This window comes from Marmota monax, unplaced genomic scaffold (assembly GCF_021218885.2).
Source record: "Marmota monax isolate L192 unplaced genomic scaffold, Marmota_monax_Labrador192_F-V1.1 WCK01_AAM20220418_F8-fsc00021, whole genome shotgun sequence".
In the NCBI taxonomy this organism is placed as follows: Eukaryota; Metazoa; Chordata; class Mammalia; order Rodentia; family Sciuridae; genus Marmota; species Marmota monax.
Window position 1 is genome coordinate 18,443,239 of NW_026695228.1, and position 27,174 is coordinate 18,470,412.

At 35.7% G+C, this 27,174-nt stretch overlaps 1 protein-coding gene across 3 annotated transcripts in view; it reads right to left on the minus strand.

Moving 5' to 3' along the window:
• Setd2 (SET domain containing 2, histone lysine methyltransferase) overlaps positions 1 to 27,174 on the minus strand; it is an 87,961-nt gene that overhangs the window by 4,990 nt on the left and 55,797 nt on the right. For all 3 annotated transcript variants that reach the window (XM_046437657.2, XM_058576786.1, XM_058576787.1), the window contains 4 exons: positions 24,681 to 25,350; positions 20,978 to 21,112; positions 18,160 to 18,299; positions 13,686 to 13,797 (listed from right to left, as the gene is read on the minus strand). In XM_046437657.2, the coding sequence (XP_046293613.2) occupies positions 13,686 to 13,797; positions 18,160 to 18,299; positions 20,978 to 21,112; positions 24,681 to 25,350 (1,057 nt within the window). The remainder of the gene's footprint in view (positions 1 to 13,685; positions 13,798 to 18,159; positions 18,300 to 20,977; positions 21,113 to 24,680; positions 25,351 to 27,174) is intronic.

Genomic DNA, 27,174 nt, shown 5'->3' on the forward strand with positions numbered 1-27,174 from the left:
ACTGCCCAATTCTCTCTGTTCTGGAGTGGTTCCCAAGCAAAGTGACACTCCCTTGGCTTTGGGTTGCTACAAATCAGCTTTCTCTGATTTGCTATATAAGTTTTACACATTTTCTGGTTTTCGACTTATTTTCTATGGTGATGGGATACTGGAGATGTTTAGGTTTGGGAGATAGGGTACAAACAACATACAGATACTATTTCTGTTTTCTGGAAATTAAAAAAAAAAACTCACTGGTAATTCTATTTTCAAATGTTTGAGATTTAAAATTTTTTTTTTCAATTGTAGAAAGTATAGGTGTGTTCTACAATAAGACCTAAAGTAGCAAGGCATCAAGAATTATTTGAAGCCAGGCATGGTGGCTCATGCCTGTAATTCCAGTAGCTCAGGATGCTGAGATAGGAATTTTCTCAAGTTCAAGGCCAGTCTCAGCAACTCAGTGAGGCCCTATGCAATTTGGTGAGACCCTGTCCCAAAAAATAAAGAGGGCTGGCAATGTGGCTCAGTTGGTTAGTGCCACTGGGTTCAATTTCAGGTTATCCCTACCTCCTAAAAAAGAATTATGTGAAAAAGACAAGGAAACTTAAAAATTTCACCTGCTATTCTACTATAGATCTCAGTCATGAGTAGCAACAGCAAGAAGTACAGAGAGGGCCTTTAGGTATAACAACTAGATCAGAGTTCCTCATCCTATGGAAAAGGCCAGAGGCTCAGGGAGGGCACTGTCTACACAGGAATGTCCTGCTTTTCTTTAAATAGGATGTCTTCAGAAAGCTAGATAAATCCAATACAGATTTACTACATTTCTAATTTAATCCCTGACTTGATGAAGTTGGGGTGAACTTTAAAAAGAGTTATAGAACACTATCCATTGAGCTCTGTCAGGAAGAGGCCCCTCTATTTGGCCTTTTGAATGCTAAACAATTACGATTGAGAAAGAAAAAGTTCATATGAAGGAAGCCTAAACTTCCATCATGGAAATCATGAACAACAACAACAACAAAATCTTGAACCAAAATGAAGTTTTCCTGGGAGTACTAAAATTCATGAACCCCATTCTTCTTGGTCTGTCGTCTGTAAATGGCATGAGAAACAGTTTCAGAAAACTTATAGGAGCCCAATGCCAAGCCCAGGAGCCGAGTTGGTGTCAGAGCTGAGGATAGCGCTAGTTACTGACATGGAAAACTTTGGGACTGCCCCAAGCATTTTTTAGCATTTCTAACAATAAAACTAAGTGGTGCTATTCACTTCTCCAAAAGCCTATTGCCCATGAAAAAAATCTTTTAGCACCAGAAAAGACATGAGACTGGACCAATGGTCCCTAACATGTAACAGGATAATTCACAGGTATCTGCCTGTACAGCAAGTTGCCTCACTGAGATTTAAGAAAACCACCAGGTGGCAGGGTGGGACTCTGATACATGAAAAAACAAAGTGTTCCCACGACCTCAACAGTAACTAATTTGCCTTTTCTCCATGTTGGCTCATTTGGGGCCACTAGTCAGTGTAATATTTTTTGTGGGAGCCTACAGAAGCAGTGGCCAGAAGGGAGCACACAGTGAAATGAACACACAAAAGGGTCTGGCAGAAAGCCAGAGCCTACTGCTTTTAGAAACTGATGCTGCTTCCTCATTAGGGTACATTTGGATTCCCTGAAAATCTGGTCTTAAAGTGAATCTTGAGTCTTTGTGACTTAGATGGCAATGGCCTTAAGCTTACTGGGTGGCTCTGGTGCCCATATGCACACTGTGTAATACAACAAATACAAACTCTATCCTTAATCACACACACAGACAAAACTAGATCACAAAGTCCATGTGCCCTAAAACTGAGGAGTATGGCCTATTCTAGAAATGGGTCCCAACAAGAGAGAGAATATACTCAGCTAATGTTTCTCTCTCCCTGAATTAATTGAAAATTTTTTTATTTGTTTTAATTAGTTACCCGTGGCAGTTCAATTTTCCCTGAATTTAATTAAATACTTTTTGGAACATGAAACCTAAAGGATTACTTAATGAGGAATTATATCTTTTGGGACAGCACACATCCAGAAGGAGGAGCTGAGCCATTAGAAACACTACAGATACAATTCAACCTAAATTCTGAGACACAGAAATCTGAATGTATATTAATTAAAAGGTTAAGAAAGATGATACTTGGGCTGGGGATGTGGCTCAAGTGGTAGTGTGCTTGACTGGCATGCGTGAGGCGCTGGGTTCGTTCCTCAGCACCACATAAAAATAAAATAAAGATGTTGTATCCACCAAAAACTAAAAAATAAATATTAAAAAAAATTCTCTCTCTAAAAAAAAAGATGATATTGAAAATATATTGCTTTGGAGTTGCATAATAAAATTCTATTTCGTTGAGTGCTTCTAGATAAATTAAGGTGCAGCTGAAAACTTTGTTCAAAAAATAAAAAAAGGTAGGGAGTGGTGAGAGTGCTAGAATAGGAGCAAAAGATCTCTAAAATAAATTCTAACAATAGTATTTCCAAAGTCTGGATTACACATAGGCTCCCATTTGCTTCATTCAGAAGGAAGTAGAGTTTACAGAAACTCAGGAACTAAAGTTTTTTTAAAAGACATTACTAGTAGCTGATGTGGTGGAATGAATTGGGAGTTCTGAGGAAGGAGGATCACAAATTCAAGGCCAGCCTCAGCAACTTAGTGAGGCCTTGTCTCAAAATAAAAAATAAAAGAGCTGGGGATGTGGCTCATTGGTTAAGCCCCAATCCTCAGTATTGCCAAAAGAAAAGGAAAGGGGACCCAAAAAAAAAAAAAAAAAAAAGGATGGGAGGTAGCTTAGCCTAGCTCAGTGGTAGTGCTTGCCTCAGCATGCATAAGAACCTGGTTCAATCCCCAGTAATAGCAGTGCACACATTACTAGGAACCAGTGGGCCTCCTACTCTGTGTATCTGGCCTAAGAGTATTGCAGACCTAGGATTTCTCTCTGGTTCCCCAACTGATGAACAGGTTATCCTGACTGAGCAACACAATCACAGAGATCTGCACTCTGGCTCTGACAATCCCCCTCAAATGTGATTTCTTAGTTCTTCATGACTGGTAAGTGATTTCTATGAAATTATTTTGCAAACTGACCTGACTCCAAAAATGAGATCATCAACTGAAAGAACTCTTGGCCCTGATCCCACCCTCTGCAACTCCCTCAATCCAATACTCTACAATAATTATTTTACTATAACATAGAGAACACTAGTATACCTCATAACTGTTAATTTTAAGCCAGGAGATAGCTGCTCTCAATTGTGCAGTCAGCAATGATTAAGGTCTGAGGTTCTCAAAAAGAAGATTTGAACTCACCACAGGATGGATGATGGAAGAGAGTACAAGATGACCAGGAGTAGGGAACAATACTGGAGGAAAACAGAGAAGGAAGGCTCTCACAGATGCTTAGCCTCATTATCAAAAGCTTCTACCACCACCCAGCATTCTTCAAAGGATTCTCTATCCACTGCATACCTTCCCTTGGTCATTCCATATGCTTTTATGTTTCCAATATGCACTAATTTACTGTTGACCCAAACCTAGACTTGACGATCTACCAGCTTTTACTATTCTGAATCTCACAGGGAGCTCAAATTCTATACTGAACTTATCTCCACCTCCTCCTATTCTTTCCTTCATTTCCTAGAATGAACAGTGGGTTGGTTGCTTCCCGCCGCCCCCCCCACCCCCCGCAACCAGGGGTGCTTAGCCATGGAGCTACATCTCTATCTCTTTTTATTTTGTATTCTGAGACAGAGTCTCACTTAGCTGCTTAGGGTCTTGCTAAATTGCTGAGGTTGGCTTTGAACTTTCAATCTTTCTTCAGCTTTCCAAGCTGCTGTGATTACAGGCATGCACTGGGCAAACAGTCAGATCTTACTCATGCAAGCTAAAAATGAGGGTTGTGGGTATCCTTGCTTTTTTCTTACCCACTAGTTTGCTAAGTGCTGAATATTGCCTTCTCAAATGTCTTTGCCTGGTTCCCCAATATCTCTACTCTTGAGTTCCACACTTTGCCTGAACCATTATAAGACTCTTCAATCTGATCTTCCTGTCACTGACCCTGTTTTTCAAATGGGCTTGTTTCAGTACAGGGACACACAATCGACTGACTCCCCCCACTAAAAGTATTCATTGGCTCCAAGTACCTATCTATTAATCACATTAGTAGGACAGTAAAACCTCAGAAAATTTAAATCTGACTTACTTTTCCATTTGTGGAGTGGGTGGTCCTAGTGATAGAACCCAGAGCCTCACATATGCTAGACAAGCATTCTCCCACTGAATTATAATCTAAGCCTTACTTGTTCACCACCCTATATACAAACAAACTCTCATCATGACAAATTATTTTCACTGTTTTCTATATATACTCTGTACTGTTCTGATTTTATGCCTTTGTAAAAACTGCTTTATGTATCTCAAATGCTCAACCCTATTAATTTAACAATAGATAAAACTGTGTTTTTTGTAACATCTCTGATGCATCTTCTTACACTATGATCACTATGTTCCTAAAACATTTTGTGTATACTGTGGCAATTACACCACTGTATCCTTTTAGATCTATTTTTAGCTAAACTTCCTGAAAACCAGGATCCAGTTTTAATCTCTTTCAATCTGTAATACCTCACACGTCTGTGAATTAATGAAAACTTACAAACTTACTCTGTACTTTCAAGGGGATTCCTAAGTGAAGGTCCTAAAGATGAAAAATATGGGACATAAATACCTTCCCCAAAGACATCTTTCTCCTGTTTACTGAAATGTTAGCTCAATGAATGCAATTGTGAAGTGTTAAGAAGGACAGATGCAGGGGCTGGGGATGTGGCTCAAGCGGTAGCGCGCTCGCCTGGCATGCGTGCGGCCCGGGTTCGATCCTCAGCACCACATACAAACAAAGATGTTGTGTCCGCCGAAAACTAAAAAATAAATATAAAAAAAAAAACCTCTTTCTCTCTCTCTCTCTCTTTAAAAAAAAAAAAAAAAAAAAAAAAGAAGGACAGATGCAAATAAGTTCTAGCTATCCAAGTCCAATTGTGACTGTGGAAGAGACTATGGTTTAGAAAGAGACCCAAAGACCAATAGCCCAAACCTTTGCCTTGTGCTTCAGGGCAAGGTCAGGCAGAAGATCAAAGCTCATTTGTTTCTCTATCTGCTTTCTTTACCAAAGGGTTAACAATAAAGAATAGAAGACTTTGGTTTGGATTTTTTCATTAGAAATACAAGAAAAGGTAAAGATGACAAATCACAGATAAAAAGTCTAAGAAACTAAGATAGTTTTTTGCAATGTCCAGATAATTTTTTGCAAGAAGCACATTGACACTTAAGGAGTTTTAACCTTAGGTAACTTTCTGTACAGCCACTACCCCCACCAACACAAAACCATCCCTTACAGATCCTTTGTGTACTGCTAATAGTAACATATAATAGTGCAGCTATTTGGAAAACTTAAAATTTCTTAAAAAGCTAAACATAACTTTATCCAATGACTCAGCAATTCTACTTCTAGGTATTTACCTAACAGAAGTGAAAATATGTGTTCAAAGACTTGTGAAAATGTTCATTCATGTAGCATTATTTATTAATTTATTTATTATTAACAAGTCAAATAGCAGAAACAACCCAAATTACACCAACTGATAAATGGATAAACAAAATGTTATACATATTTATAACAGAATAGTATTTATTCATAAAAGGAATGAAATCCTGATACATACTATACCAAAGATGAATCTTGAAAACATGCTAAATAAGTCAGTCATAAAAGACTACATACTGTATGATTTCATTTATACAAAATGTCCACAAAAGGCAAATTTATCAAGAAAGAAAGTAATTAGTGGTTGGGCTAAAGTGGGAACTAACCAAATGGATATGAGATCTTATTGGGAGGATTAAAATGTTCTAAAACCAAATTGTGGTAATGTTTGAATAATTTGTGATTTTATTAAAAGTCATTGAATTATAAACCCAAAACAATTAGGTTTGATGCAAAGTATATTATACCTCAATAAAGTTACTGGTTCACCCTCCCCTTTTTCTTTACTTCTCTCAAAAGCCCTGCTATAGGGCTGGGGTTGGGGCTGAGGGGTAAAGTGCTTCCCTGGCACATGTCAAGTACTATATGTGAATAATATACATATAGAGATAGATAGATAGATAGATACATAGATAGATAGATAGATAGATAGATAGATATAGAGAGAGATACAAACAAGAAAAGGGAAAATGATGGAGACTGGAGACAGTAAAAACAGTGATTGCCAGGGACTGGGGATGGAACAGCAAGGAGGGAAAGCAGGACAGACAGAAAACAATTTTTAGGACCCCGAAACTTCTCTGTATGACATTATACTGGTGAATACATGCCATTATACATTTATCAAAACCCACAGAATGTACAATACCAAGAGTGAATCCTAATATTAATTATAGTCTTTGGTGCTAATTATGTATAAGTACAGATTCATCAAATTTAACAACTGTACTTCTCTGGTACTAGAAGTTGCTACGTATGTACAGTAGTAGGGGTATATGGGAACACCACAGTCTCTTTTCTTTCTGCCTTTGATCTATTTTCTGCTCAATTTGGCTGTGCCACAATAGAACTAAATATTAAGACTATTTTTTTAAAATAACTTTTTCAGACAAACAAAAACAGAAAATTCATCACCAGTAAATCAGAAATACTAGAACTATTAGAGGGAATTCTTCAGGCTAAAGGAAAATAATTCCAGATGGAAACGCAATTGTACATGACACAAAAATAGCAATAGATATTTCTCATGAAGTTTTAAAAATTTCTTTAACAGTTAACAGACTCTGTGTATGGTACTGGAGATTTAACACAAGGCCTAATGCATGCTAACCTGTGCTACCAATAAGATTCAACCCTAGCCTCATTAACAAACTTTACAGCTGAAAACAGTAATATATTCTGGGGTTCATAACATAAAAAATAAAATTAAGTTTATACCATTAAAAAAAAGTGGCATATGATACAACGGTAGGCTACAATGAGATAAATACATATATTGTAAATCTTAGGTCTCATAATACCTTTGCATTCTTAAAACATTGAGGACCCCAAAAAGCTTTTATTCATGAGAAATATCTATCAAGATTTTTTATATTATAAATTAAACTCAAACTGGGAATGAATAAAATTTCAAAAAAACATTAAAAACTTTTCATGTTAATATAAATAAACATATGAAATACATTTTTTTGTGAAAAAGTAACTACTTTCCAAAACTAAAGAAATTTGGCAAAAGTGGCACAGGCTTTACATTTGCAAATTCCCTTATGTTTCACTTAATAGAAGAAATGTGAATGTAAGGGAATAACAAAGGCATACAATGTTTCGGGAAACAGTTTTTGACTCATGGCTCCTTGAAATGGTCTTGACAACCCTAGAGGTCCTACACCAAATTTTAAGAACCACAGCCTTAGAGCAACCACAAAAAACCTCAGTAAAACAAAGAGGTATAGCTAATAAGCCAACAAAAAAGAGAAAAAAATAGAAACCTGGAAAATTTTAAACCCAAAAGAAACGAGGAAAAAAGAGAACAAAAGATGAAAAATTTTAAAAACAAAGTAAGAGATTTTAAACCCAATCCTATCGATATTTAATAGATGTGTCAACACATTAAACATACCCATCTTCTCCCAACTTTCAAAATCTGATAAACCAAACTAATAGTATTTTGCTATCTATTTTCTTAATAGCTATATAAAACGTATCTATCGACTTTAAGCCTAATTCTGGGCTTGACTTTGATACATTTAGATATGTTGTAAATGGGAACAATTTTTCACAGAATGCTAATTACCACACCCACCTTATTTTCCCATGGCCGTCACTGTGAATATTCTATCACTTTAGTGCACTCAGCCTTTCTAGAATTTGTGAACTCATTTATTATCACTAACTCTAGGGCATGTTAGAAACTATACTCTTGCCTATAACATGTTACTTTTTGTATATACAGATGTATAGACAGATGCACACACAATGAATCAGTGAAGGAAATTAGACCCAGTCCCCATAAATAGGGCATTAAGCAGCTGGCCTGGTCTACTCTTTGTTTTCAGAAAATGACTGCTGAATGATATAGTTAGACAGTGCTAACTATGCTTCAATTCTGTTAACTTTCTAGGCTCTCATCTTACGAAACAGGATACCATTTCATTCAATCCTTCATTTTTTGCCTAGAAGTGTTACAACAGTGCTTTCAAAACTTTTAGTTTTCACAATTCTGTTAAAACAAACAAACAAACAACAACAAAAACAAAAAAAAAAAAAAAAACAGCAAACAATGGTTAGCTGGGCACAGTGGCATACACCTGGAATCTCCAGCTACTTAGGAGGCTAAAATAGGAGGATTGCAAATCTGAGGCCAGCATAGGCAATTTAGCAAGATTGTTTTAAATTAAAATAAAAAAGGACTGAAGTAGATTGCTTGCCTCAAATGTGCAAGACCTGGGTTCAATCCCCAAAAACACAAATAAATAAATAATAAAATAAAAAAGTATTTTAACCCCCAAAAGTAAGTTAAAAAATCAAAAACATTACTTCATCCTCTTTTTCTACGGAAAGGTGTTACAGAAAATGCACAAGAAAAATATCAGATAATCTTTAGATCCTAGAACAAAACTCCCTGGGTCATGCTAGGGCTGGCCAGATAGGAGACTCAAAAGGAAAAGCTTCAAGAAGATAAACTCTTATTATTCAGAGCCTAATTTACACATTACCCTCCCAAGTTTTCTTCAATTTCCTTTTAAATTGCATTTTTCCCCTCTATAAATGTCTCTAGCCCTTAGAGTCAAAACTGTAATTAACCACTAAACCATATAATAATATATACTTTCAATCTTACTGTTATGGTATAGATCCTAAATGTTCCCCAAACACCATGAGTTGAAGGTTTGGTCACCAGTTGATGATATTGTCAAGAGATAGGGTCTAATTGGAAGAAGTTAGGTCACTGGGGAGTATGCCCTTCAAGAATATGCTGGGAATCAGCCGCTTCCTCTCTCTTTAGCTTCCTAGCCACTATGATATGAACAGCTTTGCTCTACCAGGTGCTTTCCACCATGATATTATACCTTGCCACAGGCCCAAAACAATGGGGTTAAGTGATCATAAACTGAAACCTATAAACACCATGAGCAAAAATAATTTTTTTCCCTTTTAAGATTTTTATCGGAGGTATTTGCAACAGAAAGTTGACTAACGCACTTACCATCCTATAGGCCCTAAGAGCAATAATCTTGTCGCATACTGCTTTTGTATCCCCAGGTTTCGGTGTTTATGTTAAATAGGAACTCAAATGTCTGATAAGTAACCAAAATGTAAAAAAAAAAAAAAAAAAGAGTGGGATTAATCTCATGTCTGTATGATTTGAAATGTGGTTTTGGATCCAAAGTTAAAGTTAGTAGACAATGATTAAAGCATTGTGTTTTGGTTGTTAATACTTCCAATATTCTACCCCCCAAATACACATGCACCCACAGAAACAGGACAGAGATCAGAAATAACCTGATAAATATACAATATACATACTCTGAGGAATATGGATATAGTAAGGTTTTATGTCTATACTTCTCTTAATAGTCAATCACAAACAGTAAGTACTATAACTTAGTCTTAAATGTGTATGAGAATTGCCTAGGGACTTTAGATTCTGATCTAGGAGGAAGTATGATCTAGGGATTGGGATTCTGCAGTTTTAATATGTGCTTCTGGGCACTGAATAGATTCATTGTGAAGTCCTTAACTCCAATTAGTTCAATTTCTACCACCACCAGAGTTTTTAAAATGCAAAGTCAGATTGTGTTACCAAACTACTTTAAGGATTTGCCATTACTTAGAAAGAGAATGGAGTTCTAATTGCTTAGAATGGCATGTAAGGCTGCTCTTTTACTTGGCTGCTGCTGCTACTACTACCACTATGTGTGTTTTTTTGTTTTATATTTTGTTATATTTTTGGTACTGGGGATTAAACCTAGGGGTGCTTTGTGACAGGCACAGAGAGTGGCACCCACCTGAAATCCCAGTGACCTGGGAGGGCGAGGCAGAATTGTAAGTTTGATGCCAGCCTCAGCAACTTAGCAAAGCCCTAAGCAACTTAATAAAACCCTGTCACAAAATAAAAACAAAACAAAATAAAAGTTACTCCTCACACTTCAGATAGATCCCTAATATCCAGAGTACACAAAGAACTCAAAAAATTAAACAATAAGATAACAAATAACCCAATCAACAAATGGGCCAAGGACCTGAACAGACACTTCTCAGAAGAGGACATAAAATCAATCAACAAGTACATGAAAAAATGCTCACCATCTCTAGCAGTCAGAGAAATGCAAATCAAAACCACCCTAAGATACCATCTCACTCCAGTAAGATTGGCAGCCATTATGAAGTCAAACAACAACAAGTGCTGGCGAGGATGTGGGGAAAAGGGCACACTTGTACATTGCTGGTGGGACTGCAAATTGGTGCGGCCAATTTGGAAAGCAGTATGGAGATTTCTTGGAAAGCTGGGAATGGAACCACCATTTGACCCAGCTATTCCCCTTCTCGGTCTATTCCCTAAAGACCTAAAAACAGCATACTACAGGGACACTGCTACATCAATGTTCATAGCAGCACAATTCACAATAGCAAGACTGTGGAACCAACCTAGATGTCCTTCAATAGACGAATGGATAAAAAAAATGTGGCATTTATACACAATGGGGTATTACTCTGCATTAAAAAATGACAAAATCATAGAATTTGCAGGGAAATGGATGGCATTAGAGCAGATTATGCTAAGTGAAGCTAGCCAATCCCTAAAAAACAAATGCCAAATGTCTTCTTTGATATAAGGAGAGTAACTAAGAACAGAGTTGGGACGAAGAGCATGAGAAGAAGATTAACATTAAACAGGGATGAGAGGTGGGAGGGAAAGAGAGAGAGAAGGGAAATTGCATGGAAATGGAAGGAGACCCTCAGGGTTATACAAAATTACATACAAGAGGAAGTGAGGGGAAAGGGAAAAAAAAAAAAAAACAAGGGGGAGAAATGAATAACAGTAGATGGGGTAGAGAGAGAAGAGGGGAGGGGAGGGGAGGGAAGCGGGGATAGTAGAGGATAGGAAAGGCAGCAGAATACAACAGACACTAGTATGGCAATATGTAAATCAGTGGATGTGTAACCCATGTGATTCTGCAATCTGTATACGGGGTAAAAATGGGAGTTCATAACCCACTTGAATCAAAGTGTGAAATATGATATGTCAAGAAGTATGTAATGTTTTAAACAACCAACAATAAAAATTAAAAAAAATTAAAAAATTAAAAAAATAAAAGGAGCTGGGGAAGTGGCTCAGTGGTAAAGCACCTCAGGGTTCAATTCATAGTGTGTGTGTGTATATATATATATATATATATATATACATACATACATATATAATATATATATATACATACATACATATATAATATATATATATATATACATACATACATATATAATATATATATATTAAAAAAAAAAAAAAAGAACCTACTTGTGCCTCACCACTGAGCTATATTTTTTCTTCTGAGATAGGGTCTCACTAAGTTAACCAAGTCTGGCCTAGAATTTGCAAACCTCCTGCCTCAGCCTACCGAAAGCTAGAATTAGAGGTGTGCATCACTATACCCAGTTTTGGCTTCTATTTCTCAGTTCCTACTTTGTGTTTGACAGTTTTGATGAGCTAGATTTTCATACAAAAAAAAAAAAAAAAGGCTTTCCTCTGAACATTAAATAAGCAATAGTAGACTTTATGCCTACTTTTCATTTGCTTTGAAAGGCCTAACTTAGTAGACACACATCAAACCAAAAGACTGAATCATAATTAATGAAGTACTCATGAACTAGCTTGGCTTTAAGCAGGAGATATGGTCTCCAATGTGACCATCTCTGGCCCCAGAGCTCAGCTAAACTGTTGCACCACAAATTTCAGTCCCTATTTTTTTTTAAAAGATATAGCTAACATAGCTATAGAAGTCTGGAAAGAGGAAACTGTATATTGTGTTTATCTGTTTTATTTTTGTGGTTCTGGGAATTGAACCCAGGGCCTCAACATTCTAGACAAGAGCTCTACGACTGACCCATATCTCCAGGCCTTGTTTGTGTATAAGTTTATATGTATAATCATTTAAATGGCAATTGCTTAGTAGTCCTGGACATATTCTAAAATGATTCAAGAACACATGATAGCACAACAGCTGGAGAGTAGCAGCTATGTGATTTAAGAGAATCATCTGAAATCTTATCAAGTTCCATGCGGATTTAACTTAATTGTGTATATTTTTTGGCAAATATCTAATACACGGTAAAGAAAGAAAAACCATTCCTCCAAAAGTTGATATAAAAGAAAGTATGAATCTGCTTCTATTTTACTTATCTTTCACTCCAGCTCTTTCTTCCCTCTTCCACCTATCCCTACTAATTTAATTAAATGCCTCTTCTTATTTTGAAAATAAAATAATATTATTCAATAGATTTTATAACATAGAAAAATATGGTCTCATTCAAGATACCTCTTCCAACCAGGCGCGGTGGCACATGCCTATAATCCCAGCGGCTCAGGAGGCTGAGACGGGAGGGGAGGATTGAGAGTTTAAAGCCAGCCTTAGTAACAGTGAGCGCTAAGCAACTCAGTGAAACCCTATCTCTAATAAAATAGATAACTGGGCTGGGGATGTGGCTCAGTGGTTGAGTGCCCTTGGTTCAATCCCTGGTATAAAAAAAAAAAAAAGATACCTCTTCCTTGGAGTCAGTTGAATCTTATTATTAAGTGAAAAGAATAAAGAGTTGGTTTAATTCAGTCATGGAATATTTGATTTATATGACCTCTAATGCTAATTACTGTCTTGTCAGAGGTGGAGATGAGAAAGTTTTCTTTCCTGCTTTGTTCTAGTATTTTCATAGTAAATTATTTGTACTTCAAATCTTAAAGGGGGTGGGGGCAGCCTTATATTGCTTTGGTGAGTTTTTAAAATGTAACCAGTTTGGGGCTGGGGTTGTGACTCAGCAGTAGAGTGCTTGCCTAGCACACATGAAGCACTGAGTTCGATCCTCAGCACCACATAAAAATGAAATAAAGATATTTAAAAAAATGTAATTAGTTTAACTTCATTCTAGATCCAACAATGTCAAAATAGAAAATCATTAAATCATACCATCCATGTAAGTAAACATTCAGTTTAAAGAGCCAAAACACATGTGGAAAGAAACCATCTATCCATCCATCTCACCATCAAGAAAAATATAGTAGATCTACATGAACTAAAAAGTTAGGATATGCTAAAAGAAGTTATAAAAGCATGAATATTATGACTGCCTTAGGGCTTCTCTTGTTGTCACTCTTTGCCTTCTGTTACTGTTATTAATGCCATAACACATTTTCATAATTGGTCTATTCAAAACTCTTTACGCGCGCGCGAGCACACACACACACACACATATCCCTTAAATGAGTAAGTAGCTAGCATGTATCTGAGTCCATCAAAGCTAAAAATAAAAGAGGGAGGGGACTTTCACATATTTTTTAGAATAAGGGAAAAAAAAGAAATCCCAAAAGCCATGTGATCTTGGTTCTCAAATAGTCAGAAACATATGTAAGCCACACTCACCTTCATGGGGTTTTCATCATATGTTGGGGTTCCCAGGTCCATCTCGGCTTCATGCTCAAGGCTGGCATCATCTCCTGGGCTTTCCCAAGTAGGAGGATCCCACTGAGTCTGCCTAGAAGGAAGTAATAACAGCCATGACGTCATGGCTAGAAAACAGAGTACCTCAGCATAGGCATCTCTGTTCATATATACATAAAATAGAAATGCAATAGGATGCAAAACAAGTCAGCACCAGGAGATTGAGACAATTCTGGTATCTTACCATCAGTAATGATTCTAGCTGTTTAGAATTATTATTATTATTATATTATTATTATTATTATTTCTGTGGAAAATAATAGTGTTGAAGACAGCAATAAAGGCAAACATGTTGTGGGCCACTCATCTATTGGTTTGTTTTTGGAACTGGAGATTGAACCCAAGGGCACTTTATCACTAAGCTACATACCTAGTATCCCCAGTCCTTTTTAAATTTGAGACAATGTCCTGTTAAATTGCTTAGACTGGCCTTGAACCTACAATGCTCTTGCCTCAGGCCCCTGAGTCACTGGGATTACGGTCCTGTCACCTCATCCAGATCTCACCTGACTCTTCATTTCTGGAAATAGGATATAGCAAATCCTAAAGAATACACAAAGTAGGTATGCCTATGCTACCCCTCTGCAGGGAAAGCTATCAAGAGTGCTTATACCTAATATGTACTTTGAGCAAAACAAAATAAATCAGAACACAACCCTCAAAATCCTTGATCATGTGAGAAACCTGTTCCTTGCTTTGAGTCTTCTTGTTTGTAGTTTAATGACTGACGGTGTAAAAAACGTGTACAGGTTAAAAACTTGTGTCCTCTGCTAAAAATATTCAACTGACTGGAAAAAGACTCAGTTGGTCCTGTTAACTGAAAGAATGTTTATAGTTGTTTTGAAAATAAGCAGGCAAAGATTTTAAGCTAGATCTATAGGATAAAAATTGGAAGAAAGGACATTCACATTCAGGAGTCTGAAGCCCACTGTCACAGGTAATGTTATAAGGGTATTCATTTCAATTATCAAAAGCCTCAAAGAAGGTATCAAACCAATCTGGCAGGTCAGTAACGTCATTATAGTTTTCTGTTTTCCTACCACACCAATCTTTAATCAGCAACACTAAACACATTTGATATAAAACACTTTTAATGATGATTGTGAGAAGAGGCTTACATCTGATCTATGGAACTTCTTTTAAAAATAGTTAAGATGTTTACTGTAATAGGCTCGGCATTAAGGTGCATGACTACAATTCCAGCAACAGGAGGAACTCCAGTGAAACCAGCCTTGGCAACTTAGCAAGACCCCATGTCAAAATAACAGATAAAGGGATTGGGGATGTAGCTCAGTAGTAGAATGTTCCTAGGTTCAAACTCCAGTCTGTCTGTCTGTCTGTCTGTCTGTCTCTCTCTCTCTCTCTCTCTCTCTCACACACACACACACACACGCACGCACAAAAAAAAAAAAACCCCAAAACACCACTACTACTGTAATAAATGAACCATAAGCAGCTATGTGTTTTATTGTGGAAACTGAAAAGATATATGTACATACATAAAAATTCTGTTCTTAGTTGCTAGATAAGGTGAACCTACGGGGGGGGGGGCGGAAGTACACTATAAATAAGAAATACAACCCTTTTCATTTTTTTTTATTTATTTATTTTTAGTTGTAGGTGGACACAATACCTTTTTTTATTTGTATGTGGTGCTGAGGATTGAACCCAGTGCCTTCCACATGTGAGGTGAGCACTCTACCACTGAGCTACAGGCCCAGCCCCCTTTTTCAATTTTTAAAGAATGATAGTATGCTAAAAGCTTTCTTTGGTTTTGAAAAACAAAGTTCTAGTTAAATTTGCAAGCAATGACTTTTAAAACCATTAAGTGAGAACATAATGAAGGCTCATTTTATAAAGATATTTTAATGGGAGTAATGAACACTTTCCTAAGCAGTAAGCACAAAGGGAAAACATGCAACCAAATGAAACATTTAAACTTCTTTATAAGACATTACAAACAAAACATTTGTAATATTCTTAATTAAGAGAAAAAACAATGTGGACAGAAAATGAGCAAATGTCCCAAACAACTCATAAAAGATGCAAATTGCCAATAATCTAATGAAGATGATCCCATTTCAATAATAGAGTTGAAAATAAAATTATTTCTCACTTATTAAAGTTACAAAATGAAGAGGTGTCATAAGGAAGATGGCACTTTTGTACTTTTTTTGTGGGAGTCTAAATTTGTGCAAATTGCTTCTAAAAATGGTAAACGGACAAAATTCCTCAATGTAAAATGTGCACCTAATTTGCCTAATAATCCCACTTTTAAAAATCTACTCAGAGGGATGGAACTGGGGCTCATGGTAGAGCACCTGCCTCGCACACATGAGGCCCTGGGTTCGATCCTCAGCATCACATAAAAATAAATAAATAAATAAAAATATTGTGTTCATCTACAACTAAAATATTTAAAAAAAAAAAAAAAAGAAGAAGAAGAGCTGGTCAGGTAGTTCAATGGAAGGGCGCTTCCCTATCATGTGTGAGAACTGGAAAAAAAAAATCTATGAGAAGTAGTAGTAAGATTAGTGTTCGTAAGGATGTCCAACGCTAGAGTAACATAAAAAATGTGAAGATCTACCAATCAGAGTGGGTTAAATAAAATTTGGTATAGTTATATATAAAATCAAGCAGGAGTTAGCAAACTTTTTTGTTGTTTTTTTTTTTAATAAATAAAATATCAGAGTGACAAAGTATCTTTGATGTTCTGGGCCATAAGGTGTCTGTCACAACTACTCAATTCTGCAACTATAATGTGAATGCAGTCATAGATAATTCCTAAGCAAAGGAATGTGGCTGTGTTGTAAAAATAAATAAAATAAAGGTCTATCAATACTAAAAAAAATTAAAGGAAAAAAAAACCACTGGGCAAGATTTTCAGACACTGCAACAAAGTATAACAAAGCATAAATGTAATTCTTTTTGGGGGTTGGGTGGGAGAGAGTTATTTATACTTATTTGGTGCTGAGGATCAAACCCAGTGCCTCACATGTACAAGGCAAGCGCTCCACCGAGCCACAACCCTAGCTCTAATGTAGTTCTTTTTGAACTTTTTGTTTTGAGACAGAGTCTCACTAAGTTGTCCAAGCTGACCTCAAACTTGTGATTCTCCTGCTTCAGCCACCAGAATCACTGAGATAACAGGTACGTATCACCATGTCTAGTTAATAACATATCTATATATTAGTTGATAAAAAGTTCTGGAAAATGGATTAGTAAATACAGGCTTGAGGCACTGGGTTTGATCCTCAGCACCATATAAAATAAAATAAAGACATTGTGTCCACCTATAACTAAAAAAAAATATTTAAAAAAATAGATTAGTAAATAAAGCACACTATAAAACATGCATCATAACAATTATCATAAGATTATATATCAATAAAAAAAGCTCAGAGACCTACATAAAGATATATACCTAAAGAGATTGGGGGGGGGGGGGGCTGCTGGGAATAGAACCCAAGGCTTCAGAAATGCTAGGTACACCCTCTACCAAGAAGCTACACCCAAGCCCTGTTCAAAGATATTTAAAGGGGTTATCTCTGGGTAGTAGTCTAATACTTTAGTTCCTTCTTAATACTCTGTATCTGTTTAAATAAGCCTAATGAATTTGGATATATATATATATATATATATATATATATATATATATATATATATATGAGTTGTCAAACTATGGCCCATGGATCAAAGCTATTCTACCACTCTACCACCTGTTTCTACAAAGTTTACTGAAACATAGTCATAACCATATACATATATTGTCTATAACTGCTTATTCAACATCAGCAGAATTGAGTAATTATGACAGTAATAAAGACTGGGCATGGTGGCATATGCCTATAATCCAGTGACTCAGGAGGCTGAAGTAGAAAGATCACAAATTCAAGGTCCTAAGCAACTTAGTGAGACCCTGTCTCAAAATCAAAAATAACAAAGGGGCTAAGAATGTGGCTCAGTGGTTAAAAATCCCTGGATTCAATCCCTGGTAACCAAAAAGAATTACTTGGACAGTAAAGCTTAAATATCTTCTGGCCTTTACAGAGAGGTTTTGCTCATGATCCCTGATAGGTATAATTTTAGATGAAGTCACTACCATTTTTAAAAACCCCTTAGTTTTCTCCAAAAGAGTCTTACAGATTAAAAGTGTATCAAGGGCTGGGGTTGTGGCTCAGTGATAGAGCGCTTGCCTAGCACCTTCAAGGCCCTGGGTTCGATCCTCAGTACCACATAAAAATAAACAAAACTATTGAAAAAAAAGAAAAACATGATTCTATTAATTCACTAGCCTTCCAGCACAATGGGCAGCCAATAATAAAACTCCCTTATTGTGACAGCTTCATCGAATAAGAATGAGCAGATTTGGGGATACCCATATAACCTCTCTTACCTTGTGATCACATGGTAGTAATAAATTTTCCCTTCTGGATCTCGGGCCGTCTTCCAGTTGGGAGGTAAGACAATGGTTTTTGGTTTGGGAGGAGACGGGGGTGGCAGATCCAGCAGATTATTTGTCACAACCATTTCAGGCTAAAAACACACACAAGTTTTTGATCAGTGACATCACTTTCAATTTGGCTCAATCATATAAAATAGTCCACTTAAGTAATATTTAAAGATGTATATATAGTTCCTCTTTAAAAAAAAAAAAAGGGCAAAAGAAAGGTGCAATCAGGGAAATGGATAAAGATACTACATATTAAGAGCTTCAGGAAAAAAAGAAAAAAAAAAAAAGAGCTTCAGGTATTTATCAGAACTGGCAGTGGTTCCAAGTTCACCACGTCTAAGATATCACATTAAAAAATATTTAGCAGCTTATCATCTAGAACAGTATTTTCCAACTTAAAAAAAAAAAAAACAGTATTAAACAGCATATAACTTCAGCATACTAATTAGCTGAATAGGATTTTAGATAGACTTCCATATTCAAAACTGATAAGCTGAATAGGCTTTTAGATAGACCTTCATCTTCAAAACAAAAACAGTCTGAAAAGCAAATATTTATCCATTATGTTTTTTCTGTAGGTCTGAAATTTTATAACTATATTTTCAAAATATTTTTTAAATCTTTTTTTTATTTTTAAATATTTATTTTTTAGTTGTAGTTGGACAATACTCCTATTTTATTTATTTATTTTTATGTGGGGCTGAGGATCAAACCTAGGGCCGTACCTGTACTAGGCGAGTGTTCTACCACTGAGCCACAACCCCAGCCCCCTGTTTTTAAAATCTTAATGCTGTATTTTGAAAAACATAAAAACATTATAATCACTGTAATGGAACTGAAGTGTTTCCCAAAAATTCATATGTTGAAACCCTAACCCCACTCAGACTGTATTTGGAATATGTACAAAACAAGGATGTTCAAAGATCTACGTTTCCTTCAAAGTGACACATTTTATTTGAGTATGAGGTCTCTGGTTCCATCTTTAACTGCTGGAACAAAGATAAAGCTGAAAAAAATTATTATTCATTAATTGGCTTACATGAAAGAAACAACGAAGTATATATAATTCATGTGGTGTTTATATTAGTCTTCTGGGGCTACTATAGCAAAATACCACAAACTGAGTAGCATAAACAACAGAGACTAATTTTCTCCCAGTTCTGGAGACTGGAAGTCCAGGATCAAGGTCTCTCTGATTGGCTTGTACATGGCTGCCTTTTTGCAGTGTCCTCACATTTTTTTTTTCTAGAAGCATCCTCTGTTTTAACTTCCTCTTCTTATATGAACACCCAGTCCTACTGTATTATAGGTCCCTACCCTTATGACCTTATTGAACCTTAAATAACTCTTCATTAAAGGCCTTATCTCCAAATACAGTCAACAATGAATTATAGGGAAACACTTTAGTCCATTACAGTGATTATAAGGTTTTTATGTTTTTCAAAATACAGCATTAAGATCTTAAAAGCATAGTTAAAAATTTCAGACCTGAAAAAAAGTACAGAAAAAAAAACATAATGCATAAATATTAACATGCTATTACATTTGCTTTTCAATATTTTGTTTTTGTTTTGAAGATAGAGGTCTATCTAAAAGTCCATTCAGGTAATCAGCGGGGTATAATATTTAGTACTTTTTTTTTTTTTAAGTTGAAAACAGTGCCACTTAAGAATTTTCAAATCATTTAGTACTTACTAAACTACTAATTCTTCTTCCACTTGAAAACAATTCTTTTCCTCACCCAATTCTAAAACATTTTATCTGTACCTTCCATAACACTAAACTCTTGACTACTTTTAACCTTATTCATTATGACTATCATCTTTATTTGGAATGTCAGCTTATAAGAACAGAAATGAAATTTTCATATTTAAAATGCTTAGAAGGGCCCAATTCAGAGAAAGTACTCAAATACCTCCTGTAAGTACTCTCTGCATTACTCTCCAATTGCTTCACATACAATTATTTTTATTCCATCTCTGCTAACTATGGTTTAAAGTCACCATTATTTGCCAGATTGCTGAAAGAAACTTCCCCAGAACTATCAAGTGTTCTAAATTTGCTAATTTGATCACGTTACTCTTCTGTTTAGTCTTTCAATTGCTTCCCATGCCAACCTCTTATTTCCCATTTTATCCCCAAACAATAATACTTCAAGATTTCACCAAAATTGTTGATATATATTGTAAACTATCAAAAGGTTCTTTAATTATACAACATATACGGTGAAACATGCCACACAATTCTAAACCCCAGCCTAGTTCATGGTGCCTCCATGGATTATTATCATATTCTAGTACTCAGTAAATGCCAATAGGTAGACAGTCTAGAAAAAATTCATCAAGGATTAAAAATACAACATGAGTCATGGTAAATAACAAAAAGAATCCTAGGAGATTATATATATGTATATGTATGTGTGTGTGTGTATCAAAACAAACAAATTTCACAGAATTTTTTTAAAAGTTTTTTTTGACAGAATGGTTGAGTACATACTCTTAGGAAAATCAAGTGAAATTGGTGACTACATAAAATAAAATACAAAGAATAAAGTGAAAACAGAGGGCAGGGGGAGCAGGAGGAGGGGGAGGGAGGGGGGAGGGGGAGGGAGAGAGGGGGAGGGGAGGAGAAGGGGGAGGGGAGGAGAAGGGGGAGGGGAGGGGAGGGGGAGGGGGAGGGGGAGAAGAAGAAGACAATGACAACCTTCAAAAAGGCAAGGTAGACAGCCAATGAGAGTTTTAGAAACTGAAATATTTCTTACTGGTTGTAAGGGCTGAGGCTGCCCTGGTGTAACTATTGTAGTCACTGCTGCAGCTGGCTGTACCACCACTCCTTGTGGGTGAGCTGTAAAAATCTGCTGTCCCTGGATATACTGAAGACTTGTCTGGGCATAACTCTAAAGATAAAATGAAGAAATTATAAATTTATACTTCTCTAATAAAGCAAAACAATAACTGACTTCCAAGTTGTCATGATCTTTTTTGAGGGGCACGGGGCTTGAACCTTGGGGCACTTAACCACATCCCAACCCTTTTCATTTTTAAAAACATTTTATTTAGAGGCAATACCTTGCTGCATTACTTAAGCCTCACTAAGTTGCTAAGGCTGGCTTTATAGGCATGCACCACTGAGCCCAGCTCATGCATACATTTTTTAAAAAAACTTTTCTTATGTATATTTGGATTCAAATGTGTAAAACAATCTTTTGTTGCAAACACAAAAGTGTCTTTTTTAATAAATCCCTATTCATTTACTTTGATTTCACTTTATTATATGAAACAGAAATTTTTTTTTTGCTCATATCCGATTTTTTCACTTTCAAATGAGACTAAAGTGATGAAGCTCTACTCCTGTGATATTCAAGAAAAAGCTCCACGTTGCTCTTTGCAGAAAGCCTTTTTGCAAACAACTAGTAATAACAGGTTATTATGACTAGATATGGCTAAAAGGAGTGATTCCTAGAATAGGAAGTAAGATGATGATCAAATTTTAAGCTAGTTTTTGTTGTTATTTTTTGTAGTCTATTATATAAACTATTATTAATGACAGCAGAATTTAATGCACCTAAAAATTCATATCACACAATGATTTTTATAATACATTAGGATGAAGAAAGCCATTTCACACACATTATTTCATTTAGCTCACACATATTCATTTCAGATCAGAATCGGATGTTGTCCGTGCCTGGAATTGTGTAAGAAATAAGTACCAAGTCCATGATTTAAACCTACTCTATGATTATTTTTCAATCATAGAAATCCTGCTTAAAAAATAAATGACAAGAAGTTTGAAAAATAACTTTGCTGTATTAAGAAGTGGTGAGTGTCAAGGAGTTTAATGGATACACATTCTGTGTTTAAGAGTAGATTTTAAACCTATGTACTGAGATTCTACCAGGTAAAATGATTCAGAAGCATTAATTGATAAGTACTTCAAATAGAAAACATAATAATTTTAAATGATATCAGTAAAAAAAACCCCAAAGGTAGTGTCAGAAGACCAATGTAGTTACCTAAAAGGATTCTGAGTTAGTAATTTGTGTGTGTGTGTGTGTATTAAATCCATGGCCTCCTGCTCTCTACCACTGGGTTACATTTCCAATCCCCAAATAGGTCCCCTCCTTTTTTTAATTGATAAATTTCACTAAATTTCTCCTGCCTCAGCCCCCTGAGTGTTGGGATTACAGACATGTGCCACTGCGCTGGGCTGTGTGAATAATTTTTGAGAGGACACAGAAAAAGGAAAAGAATAATACTTGATGCAGTATACTGGAATAGCTTAATCTACATAAAAAATAAACCATATCCAATGTTACAGCAGAATTATCAACAGAATAATATTACAAGCTCAGGAAGAAAAGTACATATTTTACTCTTTCATTAGAATGAATTGCTTTCATTTTAAGATATTTAACATAAGATCGAAAATCTTTTTTATATATCTTATAGAAACAGTTATCCCCCACCTAATTCCTATCCCAAAGTCTAGGAACTTGTAAAACCAAAAACACTTAACAACACTTGATGTATATCCCAATGATAATTAGAAGTCAGTACAAAAGGGGTACTACCAGCAAAGATTATTAAACAATGTTTTAAAAGTTAAAAAGTATAACCTAGCCAGGTGTGTTGTCATGCACATCTATAATCCCAGCAACACAGGGGACGGAGGCAGGTGCATCACATATTCTGGGTATCTCAAAATTTAAAAAAAATTAAAAAAGGACAAGGGATATAGTTCAATGGTGAAGCACCCCTGGGTTTAATTCCCATTACAGGGGAAAGGGAGAATTTGTCTTACATGATCAGATAGTTAAACAGGGCTCATCATGCAGACATTTTAAAGAGTATTGATTACTGTAGAATAAAGATATGGTTTCTCTAGCATAAAGACTGGCTCCCAGTGTTAGCTATGAAATAACTTCTAAACTGAAATGACATTATCTAGCTTGGTCATCATGCCCTGAATTTATGAGAAGAGACTCCAAATTCTACCTGTTTCTAAAATGCAAAAGATATGTTTAAAGGATGACAATTTACCATCAGGAATAAAACAGCGAAAATTCCCAAAGGAAATGGCAAAAGATATTAAACAATATCAGTTATTGAACTAGTAATCACACAACATTGCAACATTCATTAATAGATATGTTGTTGTTTTTGTACTAAGAATTTTACCCAGGTATGCTTTATCACTGAGCTACATCCCTATCCCTTTTTATTTTGAGACAGGATCTCACTAAATGGCTAAGGCTGGCCTTGAACTTGCAATCCTCCTGTTTCAGCCTCCTGAGTCACCAGGATTCAAGTATGTATCACCATACCCAGCAGGAGATACACTGTTAATGAACATTTTTTAGGGATCTATTATTTTATCTCTCTATTCAAGCTAGTTAATAATCATATGCTAACATCAAAACCAATAATAGTGATATCTACTTTTTTTTTTTAAGTACTTATTAGGTTTATATAAACCAAAAAGGGGAAACTGGTTTGCAGTCCAAATGGAATACTACAGAAGATGTACATAATTTATAAGACATATACAAATATCATGTATTTGTTGAATTTATTTGCTGGCAAAAATCCCGTAGCAAATGGTCTTGCCTGTTCAAACACCTTGAAATTACATAAAAACTTATTTTTCAAATATAAATCCAGCTAGAAATATTTTTAAATGTGATTTAAAATGTTTAAAATGTGAATTACAAAAGAAAACAAAGTTTAGTATGTTGTAGAAGGAAAAATCTCATTGTTCTACCCTACTTCTGGGGGGGAAGTCGCTATTATTTTATTATATTTGAATCACTTCACTGTGTAATGTAAAAAATTATAGTCTAAGCACTCAATGTTTTGAGATTATTTATAACTTTTTAAGAATAGGCCACTTATTAATATCTCAAAACCACTATAATTATATGACACCTTGGTTAAAACTGAGCTTTTACGCTGATGTATGTTAAAAAATGAGAAAATTACTTTCTGATTACACATTTGCTCCAAATGTCATACTCATGATGTACAGATAACTGAAGCTCTAGCTGAGAGCCTGACTGAAATTTCATGGAAGATTCTGATCTAGAACCACCCAGGTAAATTACTTCTGAATTCCTGACCCATAGAAACTGTAAGATAGTAATAATTAGTTGTTGTCTTACATTTTGGAGCAATATTTTGCATAACAGATAATATATAGTGTGTGCGTGTGTGTGTGTGTGTGTGCGCGCACATGCAATAATCAATATATATCATTGCTCTAGAGACTGGTGTTATATATAGCTCAGAGGTAGAGCACTTGCCCTAGCATGCATGAGGCCCTAAAACTGATCTCTAGCACTGGAAAAAAAATAAAGATCTATATCTATAAGCAATCAATGGCAGGATTTCTCCCCTTGTACCAGATTTAATTAACATCCTATAACAAACTGTAAGACAGAAATAGAGGTTCCAGAATTAAGTTACCTGTACAATTGGTGGAGTTGTCTGTGAATAAGGAGATGTCACACCATAGACAGTTGGACATGTCTGTCCTTGATAATATATGGTTGCTTGAGATTGTGCAGGAGAGTACTGCTGATGTACACTGACAGATTGTTGGTTTGAATCCCAAACACTATAATTCTGTCCCTGGACTGGGCCTGGAGCTGGTACTGGCATGACAGCAACAGTGGAGTCCTGGTGTACCACACCATCACTCTGAGCCACATACTGTGAACTGGAAACTTCCACAGGGGCTGCTGCATGTGGTACCACTGGCACTGGTGGAGGGGCAGCAAGGGGTTCTGTAGAATGTCCCACCAAGGGCTGAGCATGATCATAAGGAGCAGGAGAACACACAGGTTCCATGCTGGGTGTGGGCAGGAGCACCTTTCCAGCATTAGGGTTGCTGGGATCCACATATGCCTGCATGGGATAACCTGGTGGATAGCCAGCAAAGGGGTGATGAGGGGCATTATAGCCAAGAGAGTCATAGGGCAGCGGTGATGTCATTCCCAGGTTCTGCATCTGCTGCTGTTGTTTCTGAGCCTCCCGCTGAGCCACCTCTTGTTCAAACAGCTTCCGGCGTTCCTCTGTAGAAAGTTTATTACGGTCTTTAATTCGTACTTTCTTTTTAGAAGTTGGTGTGTCATACCTAGAATGAAAAAATAAGAGGAAGACAAAGTTATTCACTAAATTGTGGACGTAATCAAAGCATTATTAGGTATTATGCCATTCATTATTCAACCACTAACCATAACAACTCCATTTGGCACTGGTTAAAAATCGTATTCAAAATTAGTTAAGGAGTGTTGCACACAAAACCTCAAGAAAATCAATACTTAAACGAAAATAACTTCATCTCTATTCTTAGATCTTAGAACTCCAAATTAAAGATACCTAATAGCAGCCTATTCTTCTTTATGGGTGCAGACTATTCTAAAACAACAAATTCTGAAATTTAAAAGAAAAACATAACTGTAATGAGCCAAGAAACAATCCAATACTCATTCAATTCAGGGTCCCTCAGGTCCAAAGTATGGTGAAGCAGGAGATTAGCTCTAAAGAGAATTAGTAACTTGGAAGATAAACCTCATATTCAGAAAGTTTAATGAATTCCAATCAGATAAAAGAAGAAATATTCATATAACATTCAGTTCAACACCCAAAACAAAATATCAGATTATTTTGAAGTATAATAACAATTAGATAATTTCACAAAAGCAGTAAAGAAAGCCAGGAGACCAAAGAATAGTGTCAACTGTGAAGACCAGGATACGGCCCCAATATTCACAACAGCAGAAATGCTAAAATAATCCCAATACCTATCAACTGATAAAATTTATAAACCTCTAAACAATGGAATACTACTTAGACACACAACAACAGGGGTGACCTAAATGAACAATACGGTGAATAAAAGAAGGCAGATGAAATGCTATATATTATAAAATACACATAAATGACATTCTGGAAAACAAAAAAACCAGAGCGTTAGAAAGCAGATCGGGAATTAGGGATGTGGGAGGGACTATCTAACTACAAAGGGGCATAGGCAACCTTTTGAGGTGATGAAAGTGTTCTGTATCATGACTGGTGATGATTACATAATGTGAGTTTATTTGACAAAAATCACTGAATTCACTTACAAGGGTCAATCTTTCTTGGGGGGCAGGGGATGGTACTGGGATGGAACCAAGTCCTTTTTGTTTTTTCATTCTGAAACAGGGTTTTGGAATTTGTGATCCTCCTGTCTCAGTGTCCCTAGTAGTTGAGATTACTTTCATGTGCTACTATATGCTGTTATAATGGTGAAACTTGCAGGAATTTATACCTGCTAATAAAATAAAGCTGGTTTTTAAAAACGAGGGTGAGCAGTACAAACAACAAACAAAAGAGAGAGAAAGAGACTTCTTAAGTACCTGTGTTAAGGACATTGATTAATTTTATTAAACTGAAACACCAGTTAAAGAATTGCCACAATATATTTAAAAAACTATAATCAGTTATAAAATTATCAGATACAGGTTGAAAGAAAAAGGGAAAAAAGATATCAGTTAAATCCCTACCAAAAGGAGACAGTATGCTTCTATTCTATTAATATCAAACAACAGAGAATTTAAAACAGACTATAAAACAAGTATAAATAAAATTAAAAACTGGTATCATACAGTCAATAAATGATAAGTTAGAAGTTTAGCCAAAAAAAAAAAAAAAAAAACTTAAACACACACTGGAAATAAAAATGGAAATCAGAAGAGAATCCACTCAAATTAAGAATTTTATGAAAGCCTAATAAAATAAACCTAAAAAAAGGAAACAAACTTACCAAGGAAATTAATTCAAGATAAAAAAATATTATTCTGTGATTTGTATTGCTAGCAAAACACAAGAGCAAGGTATAAAGATTAGAAAGAAAAAAGAAAAATTCCAATAATATGAAGTGTTGACATACAAAGATTAAAAAGGTGGGAGATAA